The sequence below is a fragment of the Priapulus caudatus genome, unplaced genomic scaffold (assembly GCF_000485595.1).
Source record: "Priapulus caudatus unplaced genomic scaffold, Priapulus_caudatus-5.0.1 Scaffold1658, whole genome shotgun sequence".
Classification (NCBI taxonomy): domain Eukaryota; kingdom Metazoa; phylum Priapulida; class Priapulimorpha; order Priapulimorphida; family Priapulidae; genus Priapulus; species Priapulus caudatus.
This window is the reverse complement of record NW_014578719.1, coordinates 2802-13720: the sequence shown is the minus strand read 5'-3', so window position 1 is coordinate 13720 and position 10919 is coordinate 2802. Positions and strand designations below refer to the sequence as shown.

The 10919-nt window shown below is 45.6% G+C and overlaps 1 protein-coding gene across 1 annotated transcript in view; it reads right to left on the bottom strand.

The window, feature by feature from the left end:
- Nucleotides 1-799: 799 nt before the first annotated feature.
- The window catches only part of LOC106817276 (serine beta-lactamase-like protein LACTB, mitochondrial), an 11586-nt gene continuing 1466 nt past the window's right edge, over nt 800-10919 (bottom strand). Inside the window, exons 2-8 of the mRNA XM_014821933.1 lie at nt 9486-9597; nt 6295-6440; nt 5948-6025; nt 4991-5057; nt 2928-3093; nt 1945-2146; nt 800-1818 (exon numbers count right to left, since the gene is read on the bottom strand). Coding sequence (XP_014677419.1) covers nt 1252-1818; nt 1945-2146; nt 2928-3093; nt 4991-5057; nt 5948-6025; nt 6295-6440; nt 9486-9597 — 1338 coding nt within the window. The 3' untranslated portion in view covers nt 800-1251. The remainder of the gene's footprint in view (nt 1819-1944; nt 2147-2927; nt 3094-4990; nt 5058-5947; nt 6026-6294; nt 6441-9485; nt 9598-10919) is intronic.

Here is a 10919-nt window from a genome sequence, read left to right as displayed (position 1 = left end):
GAAATGGGAGTAGGCCAACCGGGAATAAACCCCTCTGACCACCACCGCGATAACATGAGATAATGACAAGCATGTAACACGCGACTTCATGCTAGGGGTTGGAGATTCCCACTTGTGGTTGGTTGCAAGCACTTACGTATATCACACTGTATATATCACACTTCTTGCTTAAAGTCTTGCTCGAGTGTCGGCATTATATCGAATATGCATGCCTTGCATGTATGCCTATGCTTAATGCTTAATGCGTAATGCTCAATGCTTAAAGCTTAATGCGTAATGCGTAATGCTTAATGCTTAATGCTTAATGCGTAATGCTTAATGCTTAATGCATGTATTGCATGGGCTAATAGTAATACTCAAGAGCTAATACAGTACACAATCTATTATCCGAAACTTTGAAAACCGAAAAGCTCCAAAAACCGAGTTTTTTCGTGGTCGTCTCAAAAAAAAACCACACCAAAGATCATGCTTGGCTGCACAAGGTTCACTGCAGAAATCTGAATGTGTTTGGCATTACTCATACATATTGTACTGTAGTAGTACTGGTACAGCACCTGACCTCTTGAAAACTTGGGTTTTAGTACCGACTCGTTGCAGGATATACGCTATGTACATCTGTACTGTACTACCATGCCGAAATCCGAAAAATCCCGAATTCCGAAACGTGTCTGGTCCCAAGGGTTTTGGATAATATTATTGTGTACTGTAATAAAAGAGGTCTTTATGAGCTCTTGATGCTATGTGTATGTGTATATGTATGCCGAAATTATCACGTAAATGAATTGCATTGAATACGACGTTTTCGTACGAATATCTTTTATTGATTATAGAAATCGTTGCATAAACTTGTTGTGCACGTTTACATACACGACACGTGGATGTACATGCACGTAGACGCACACAACACACTCATATGCACCCATGCACGCGCACACGTACACGCGCGTGCACGCATGCTCACGTGTGCATGCACAACGTTAGGTAACGCATACAACGGACATTGCTCTGCCTGTATTTCCATTTACTTCGCATCAATATCATTATATCGATTGATTATCAATTATCATCGACTGCATATTTTAACACAAGTTATTTGTATGTGCACAGTTAAATTATTTCATCGTAATCCGGACGTGTAATGTAAATTTGCGAAAGTTACTCGAATAAAATCGGTTGATTATAATTAAAACGACTCGTTTGTTTTCCGACTGCCCGAGAGAGCGGCTGCGGCGTTACCATGACGATCGACCTTCAATTCTCCTCCACCTGTTCAAACGCCTCGCCGATGCGCACAGCTGCCCTAGCCAGGCTCACCGACTGCATATTCATTATCATCGCCACGACGACCCCGCGCGGCAGCTGCCTGTTCCTCTCACAGATGGAGCCACCAGCGTCGTCCGCCGACCTGCGCGGCAGAATCACGAGCGCGGTGCTGGCTCCGACGGCGCCACCTGTGTGCAGGTAGGCGCGACACTCCTTGCGGCAGTGCGCGCGCGTCTGATCGATCGCGACGACGTCCCAGCCCATCGCGTAACGCCACGGCCTGCCGCCGCTCGCCGGCTCCAGGGGGCGCCACAAGTCCTCGACGGTCTCGTGCGACAGGTAACCGGGCAGACACCTGCGCGTGGCCGTGTCGACTGCGGCGCCCCCTGTCTTACCCGCGGCGCCCCCTGTCGTATCCGTGGCACCCCCTGTCGTATCCGCGGCGCCCCCTGTCGTAGCCGTGGCGCACCCTGTCGTAGCCACGGCGCCCCCTGTCGTACCCGCGGCGCCGCCTATCGTACCCGCGTCGCCCCCTGTCGTAGCCGCGGCGCCCCCTGTCGTATCCGTGGCGCCCCCTGTCGTATGCGTGGCGCCCCCTGTCGTAGCCGCGGCGCCCCCTCTCGTACTCGCGCTGCCCCCCGTCGTAGCCGCGGCGCCCCCTGTCGTATCCGCGGCGCCCCCTGTCGTACCCGCGGCGCCCCCTGTCGTCTGCGCGCCGCGGTCGCAGGCGGGGCAGGGCCGGTGTTGGTGACTGTACAGCATCGCGGTGCCGAACGCTATCAGGTCCGGCGCCGTCGACACGATGCCGCCGCCCGCCCACTTGCTGCTCAGGTCGACGTAGGGGGCGTTGACGAGCCGCCCTCGCTCGTTCTTTCTGTAGTAGCTGCGGGAGAGACAGAGAGAGGGGAGAGACGAGGCTTAGAGTCGTCCCCGGCGGCAGTTCAATTCAATTCGATTTACTTTATTTACACTTACGAATTACATTTCGGAGGTAACGTGCATTAATTAAACAAGCTAATTATAGACAATGCTAATGAAATTAAAAGGTCCCCCAGGTCTACAGGGCTCTAGTAATACGGTTACAACAGGTTCTACCCGGGGTGAAATTTTCCGCCTGCACTTTTCCCTGGTGACAAGTTACTGTCTGGCAAGTTACTGTCGGCCTGGCAAAATAATTCCTTCTAATTCTGATTCTGTTAGTTTCTAAAGCAGGGGAGACACTATGCGAATTTCGCTGCGATCAGATCCACAGCGAAATTCGCGGCGAAAATATTCGCACCCGCATGCGATAATTGAGCGGACACACTACACGCGATCTACTGTCGCCACACGGCTCCAACCATCGCTCCAACAGTCACGTGATCTCTGGATTGCCGCTATTTCTCAATCACGTGATTATCATACTGATCAATGATTCGCTGCATTATAACATCGGCCGGCTCGAGTTTCGCTTCCACGGACACACGGTGCGAATCTGTACGCAGCGGTAAAAATCCGCAGCGAAAATATCAAACATGTTTGATCGCTGCGAATTTCGGTGCGGATGACATTCGCCCTCGCTTAAGCGGACACACGATGCGAATTCCGCGGCGGTTTTAAAAACCCTGCTTCTGTTCTGATTTTATTCTGATTCTGTTCGTTTCTAACCCTGTGCTGCTACTCACTGCGAGCGGTGATAGATGAGATGCCCTGGCTTGTCCACCTGCGTATTGCTCATACCAAGGTCGTCGAAAAGTCGCTTCAGCCTCCGCGTGAACTTCTGACCGCTAGCGCCCTCTACCACAGCGCTGATCAACGTGTAACCGTGCGTCGTGTACAAGAACTTCTTACCTGCCGAACGATCACACGAACGAGACGACGTCAGCATCGCAAACAACTACACACGGCAGGGGTAGAAATTAACTTTTGAACACGGGAGTCCAACGGACTCCCTGCCCTCAAAAAGAGGGAGTCCGCAGTCTGGGGTTCAAAATGAAAGATATTAACAATAATGCATGTGCTTATGTCTGCCAAATTTTCTTTGGACATTAGCTGAAAAATACGGTAATTCCGCGAGGCCGTGCTCCGGAACGAACTAAATAGTATGGCAGAATTTGTCAAATCAGGGAGTCCGACAGTAAATCAGGGAGTATCATGGCATATCATCATCATGGCATATGGCATATCATGGGGCATCATATGGCATATCAGGGAGCATCATATATCATATCATGGAGCATCATATGGCATATCAGGGAGCTGGATATGGCATATCAAGGAGCATCATGGCATATCATGGCATATGTCAAATCAGGGAGTCCGACAGTAAATCAGGGAGTATTTGACTCCGGACTCGCGTTAATTTCGCATCCTGACACAGCACTTGCGTTTCACAGCAGCGGCATCAGCAGCCGGGCTACTTTTCTCGCTTGCTGTGGGTTCCCTAACTAAAAAAATCGCCGATATCAACAGCGATAAACTGCACGGTGCCCTCTCTCATTTCTCGTCGTGTACGCGTGCGTACCTTTTGTCCCACGTAAAAAGCATTGCGATTAAATTTGGTATTATAACCCTTCTTTGCAAAGCAATGTCGGTGTCTCTCCAACTTGCAGGTAGTTGAATCCTTCCCGCGCCTATATGGCACATAGGGCGGTGCCTATCTCCGTTTCAGTAACCCCGAGGCCCCGCAGCTGCTTTCACAGTAAATGCTACAGTAGTGCAGGGGTTAGTGCACTGGTAGCACTGCGAGTTAACTTGCCACAATTCTTATCTCTATTGCTGAAATGGCTAAGCAGCCAGAAGCCATGTGTAACCATTTTTCAAGTCTTTGTATGACCCGGCCCGGGAGGTTGACCCCCGACCTTCCACATTACGCCAAGTCGCGAGCACTTAACCACTGAGCCATAGCCAGGGCCGTAGCCTGCGGGGGGTCAAGGAGGACAGCTGTCCCCCCTAGATTATGGAGCCCATAAAAAAAATATTGTTACTACTTAAGAGCATTGTGCTAGTCAGAATGAAGGCTGCTACATGTACTAAAAGTGCCTCAAATTACCATCTCTGCAATCTACATTTCCAACAATTTCTGGCGCGGATGCGGGGGCATGCGGGGCCAGGGAGCGACCCCTGCACCCCCATCCTGTTCTCTCACCCGCCTCATTTAAAATCATTGGCATCGCCCTACTGCCCCCTTACATGCCCTTAGGTATTTGCTCAGCCTACGACCCTACAGTCCTACTGACGGGCGGGCTGATCTAGCTTTCAGAAGGAACTTGATAGCGAGACAGAAGGGCGTTGTTATTTCAGTAAAGCGCGTGCCGAAGGCACGCGGTGCCTTAGGGTAGGTCGCCCGCGTTCGGGCTCGGGGGCATGCCCCCTCCCACCTTGAAAACTCATTGGCAGCTTTGTAGTCACAGTGGGAAATCCCTAGTTTCTATCAGCCTGCCCAGACCACTTTTTTTATTTATTGCGCCCCATTTTACTTACTATCATAAACATTAGTCAGTGGCCCTGAACAGGCGGCGGGGGGTGCTTGCAACCGCCCTAACCACCCTCTAGATCTGCCACTGATGAGCGCCAGATTCAAACATGGGTATGTGGGGTGATTCGTCTTTTCTTATCGACGTCAGGACGAACTAAATTATGCCGAAAACGAACTAAATTTAAGAATTGCGAGACAGAATAGAACAACCTGGTTCGCATAGCAAGTTTTGTCGTCTTGAATATCTATTATGCGCTTTGTCTGTCGAACTTTGTACTTTTCTCTGCCTGTAAAATTTCCCCAGTCGTCGCGTACATTTTTTCGTCCTTTTCGCTTTCTCAACATAAAAGGTAAGCATGCGTTGACCCATCTACTTATCTATCTATCTAAAACACCGCTGACCGCAGCAAGCAGCAAGTGGATGCACATTAACTGCCATCGAAGTGAGTATGCACTATGAACTGGTAATAAACGGATAAAAACATGGACTAATGACGTGAGGGTGCAATACGCACGGCGAGTCACGGGACTAAAAAGGAATTCTAATTACAGTCCGCTCGCGAAATACAACAGACTCCCAACGTACTAACCACAGAACTTCTAATCGACTGCCAAATTAAATTTGACTACGTCACGAATTTTCTATGTTAAAATTTGTAATAAAATTTTATCATTTTTTTGTTGCCATTTCTTTACATTAAAAGTAAGAACTAACGGGACTAAAACGTCATCGTCAAATTCTTACCTGATAAGATTGTTTCTCAACTAGTTAAAAATCCAAAAAACCATGTTTACATCGAACAATATAGTAAAACACAGAGCAAGTATAATGCCCACAAATTTAAACATGAAAAAGTGAAAAAGAATTACTTATATTTTGTGAAAAAGTGGAAATGTTTTTGTTATTTTTACTATTTAAGGTGACGTAATCACTTTAACAGCTGTTTAATCTCGCGAGTCTGTGATTATTACATACATAGTACGTGCATTTCCCAGCCAGCGTGGCGCCAGCAGTGGGAGCATTGGAATGTTAACATGGAAGTGAGTGCAGCATAGTAGTAAGAGCAGATAATAGTGAAATAACCAAAAAAATTAGGATCAATTACCAAAAAAAAAGGTAATAAACATTGGAGTTGTAAGCTCGCCTCAATGCGCGACCTGTTATCATTTCTCTAGTTATATTTTGAGCGTAGCTAGATTTTACTAGATTGACCAGTGCATGCTTACATCATTTTCAAGTAGCTCCTTCTCGTAGTGTCGTATACCGGACATGTGGGATGCCAGCATTCGTGTGGTGATGGTCACCTATCAGACACAACGTTTGACCATCAATGCTTGTCCGAACATGTCAGTAATTGTGCAAATGCAATAAAATCCCAAACAGAACACTGTAAGTAGCAATGCCCCAACGGCATACATAATTACACAAGATATTCCCGAACAGTCCATCATAAGGTGATGTTTAGAAATCATTTAATACAAATATATAAATAATAACATATATAATAATAGTAATACTAATAATAAATAATAATAGTATTATTATTAAATAATGAATAGAAATGCCATTGAACCTTCTGCTTATTGTAGGTCTTCTCTGGGAAATCCTTGACGTATTTTTGCAGAGGTGCGTCCAGGTCGAGCTTTCCCTCCTCCACCAGCCTGGCCACGTCTGTCATCGTAATGCTCTTGGATATGGAGGCGATCCGCATCACCGTGTCTGCAAAGACAAAACAAACCAAAAGCTAGAGATATCGCCCACTAGATGGCGTTGTAAATATTAAGCACATAGCTAGCGCCCACTACCAAATTACTAAGTTAGTGTTGCACTCATATCTATATGTAAGGGTCACAAAGGGGACCCCCCCCTTTCCACCACACACACACACACACACACACACACACACACACACACAAACTGTATTTTATAGACACGCTTTCCTGCTATTGAGGTGGTTTTACTGAATAATTGCCACTCGAGAGATTCGAGGAAACATGTCCTTTATAGACAGGTGTCCTTTATAGACAGGTGGTCCTTATAGACAGGGTGTCCTTTATAGACAAGTGTCCTTTTAGGTAGACAGGTGGTCCTGTTATAGACTAGCGGGGCGGGCGGGGGATGGTGGTCGTATATCATCGCACAAGTCGTCCTTTATTAGACAGTGTGTCCTTTATAGAGCATGGGGGTTCTTTGATAGACAGGCGGCCCTTGTTTATAGAAGTGTCCTTTTATAGACAGGTGTCCTTATATAGTACATGTGTCCTTATAGACAGTGTCCTTTATAGACAGGCGTATCTTTTATAAACAGGCCTGCTGTATAGTACAGGTGTCCTTCGATAGACAGGCTGGTCCTTTATAGACAGGCATCTTTATAGGACAGGTGTCCAGGTGTCCTTTATAGACAGCGTGTCTTTATAGACAAGTCTCCTTTATAGCACATGGTGGTCCTTTATAGACAGCATCTTTTAGACAGGTGTCCAGGCTGTCCTTTATACGACAGGTGTCCTTTATTTAGACAGGCATCCTTTATAGACAGGTGTCCTTTATATAGACAGTGTGTCCTTTTATACACAGCATCCTTTATAGACAAGTGTCCAGGTGTCCTTTTTATATGACAGCGTGTCCTTGTTATTAGACATGGTGTCCTTTATAGGCACAGCGTGTCCTTGTATACCGACAGCGTGCTTTATAGACAGGTGTCCTTTATAGACAGGTGTCCTTTATAGACAGGCATCCTTTATAGACAGGTGTCCAGGTGTCCTTTATAGACAGGTGTCCTTTATAGACAAGTGTCCTTTATAGACAGGTGTCCTTTATAGACAGGTGTCCTTTATTAAAACAGGCCGTCCTTTATAGACAGGCGTCTGTCCTTTATAGACATGGCTGTCCTCTTATAGACAGGCATCCTTTTATAGACAGGTGTCCTTTATAGACAGGCTGCTCCTTTATAGAAAGTTGTCTTTATAGACAAGGTGTCCTTTATAGACAGCGATGTCCTTTATAGACAGGTGCTCCTGTATAGCACAGGTGTCTGTTATAGACAGTGCGATCTTTATGAGACAGGTGTCCAGGTGTCCTTTATAGACAAGTGTCCTTTATAGACAAGCTCCGTCCTTTACAGACAAGTGTCCTTTATAGACAGGTGTCCTTTATAGACAAGGTGCTCCTTTATAGACACGTGTCCTTTATAGACAGCATCCTTTTATAGACACATCCTTTATAGACAGGTGTCCTTATATGACACGATGTCCTGTATAGCACAGCTGTCCTTTATTAGACATGTGTCCTTTATAGACAGGTGTCCTTTATAGCACAGGTGTCCTTTATAGACAGGTGGTCCTTTATAGGCAGGTCGTTCCTTTATAGACAGCGTGTCCTTTATAGACAGGTGTCCTTTATAGACATGTTGTCCTTTGTATTAGACATGGATGTCCTTTATAGACTAAGTGTCCTTTATAGACAGGTGCTCCTTTATAGACGGTGTCCTTTATAACAGCGGTGCTCCTTTATAGACAGGTTCCTTTATAGCACAGCGTGCTCCTTTATAGGACACGACGCTGTCCTTTATAGACAGTTCCTTTATAGGACAAGCTGTCCTTTATAGACAAGTGTTCCTTTTATAAGACAGTGTCCTTTATAGACAAGTGCTCCTTTATAGGCACAAGTGTCCTTTATAGACAGGTGTCCTTTAATAGCACAGGCTGTCTCTTTATAGACAGAGTGTCCTTTATAGCACAGGTGTCCTTTATAGACAGGTGTCCTTTATAGACAAGTGTCCTTTATAGACAAGTGTCCTTTTATAAGACAGGCTGTTCCTTATAGACAGGCTGTCCTTTATAGACAGTGCTAGTCCTTATAACAGGTGTCCTTTTAGACAGCGTGCCCTTTATAGACAGGTGTCCAGGTGTCCTCCCGTTATAGCACAGGCTGTCCTTTATAGACAGGCATCCTTTAATAGACACGCGTGTCTAGGTGCTCCCTTTATAGACAGGCTGTCCTTTATAGACAAGTGTCCTTTATAGAAGGTTGCTCGTTATAAACAGGTGTCAGGTGTCCTTTATAGACAGGTTCCCTTATGTAGACAAGTGTCCTGTATAGGACAGCGTGTTCCTTTATTTAGACAGGTGCTCCTTCTATAAAACGTGTCCGTTATAAGACATGCCTGTCCTTATAGACACGGTGTCTTTATAGAAAACATGCCGGCTTTCCTTTACTAGACAGGTGTCCTTTAATAGACAGCGTGTCCTTTATAGACAGGTGTTCCTTTATAGCAAGTGTCCTTTATAGACACCCAGTCGTCCTTTATAGACAAGTGTCCTTTATAGACAAGTGCTCCTTTTTCTATAGACAAGTGTCCTTTATAGACAGGCGTCCTTTATAGACATGTGTCCTTTATAGACAGGCGTTTCTTTATAGACAGGATGTTCCTTTATAGACAGGCGTTTCTTAGTAGATAGTTCCTTTATAGATAGGTGTCCTTTATAGACAAGTGTCCTTTATAAGACAAGTGTCCTTTTAATAGACATTGTTGTCCTTTATAGACAGGTGTCCTTTAATAGACAGGCTGTCCTTACAGAACAGGTGTCCTTTATAGACACGCGCTGTCCTTTTATAGACAGGTGTCCTTTATAGACAGGTGTCCTTTATAGACAGGTGTCCTTTATAGACAGGTGTCCTTTATAGACAGGTGTCCTTTATAGACAAGTGTCCTTTCTATAGAGGTTTCTGCTCATGCAGTTTGAACTGTTCTGACTGGACACGCACCTGGATGACATTGGACACGATTTTCGACGTCAGAGTAGCCGAATCCTTCCACCCATACGAGCTTTCCGTTCAGGCCTACAGCAACGACCAAGCCCGGCGCACCAACTTCATCCTGACAAAGAGAAAGCGAGACAGAAATGAAGTATTAATATTTATATTGCAATGCCATCCGTAACGAGAGCCCCGTTACAAACTAAAGTTCTACAAACTACAACTTACTACTAACTACAAACTTACAACAATCTGCTTTATTCCACTTAATAAATAATTAAATCTATTTTTAGTGTGGATGAGGATGGTTAGCATGGATCGAAATCCTAAGGCGCCCGCGGGCCCGATGCCCGTATTTTAGGTCTCGGGCCTGACATTTATAATACTAGCAAGCCTGACGGGCCCGTAGAAAATCCACCCCAGCATGCAAGACCGTCCCCGGAACGCCAGCGAAGATGAAAAGTTACCGCAGTATCGCTCACTAGTAGTGACTGAATATGTTCTTTGTATTACTGTATATAAACCATTGTCAAAATTTCAAATTTCAGACTTCTTTTTTTTTAAATGCTGCGGTATCCAGGGAATGGTGCGGGCCTGTAATTTGCCTGGCGGGCCTGTAAAATCCCTTGCCTACATGCCTGGCTGGTGTGTAAATTTCCAAACTACTTTCTACCCCTGGTTAGATACAGTTAGGTAAGCTAGCAAAGCTAAGGTGGGTGGGGGAGGGGGAATATCAATTCGTTAGCACATAGTACATTGAACTTAGTCTATTCCTTCTGTTGTGGCCTTGAGCAATGCTCTGTATAAATGCTGATTTGCATGAGTCAACTAATTCGGAAGAAATTTGTTCCGATTGCCAATGTCAAATAATATCACCTATGTAAAAGAAAGTAGCTTTGCCGGGCAATACCTTTTATCAAGCAACATAGATACAGACACCCTATAGATACTGCATTATTGCACTAGAAGGACATGCACGCACGCACGCACACAAGCACGCACGTAGGAATCCAACGGACTCCCTGCCCTCAAAAAGAGGGAGTCCGCAACAAAATAAGGGTGTCCGACTGTCCGCAGTCTGAAGTTCAAAACTAAAGATATTCACAATATTAACGCATGTGCTTATTTTGAAGATTCATGCGGTGGCACGTCTGCCAAATTGTCCTTGAACATTTGCTAAAAAAAATACGGTAATTCCGCGAGGTCGTGCTCTGGAACAAACTAGTTAGTATATAGCAGAATTTTCAGGGAGTCACACGGACTCCTGCATATGTTAAATCAGGGAGTCCGACAGTAAATCAGAGAGTATTCGACTCCGGTCCGAGTCTCGCGTTAATTTTCGCCCCTTGGAAATATTACACAACAAGAAATTTTTCACTTGTCCCGGGCAAGCGGACAACCGTTAATGCCGAGGGCTGTTTAAGATTGCCATGTGCATTTATT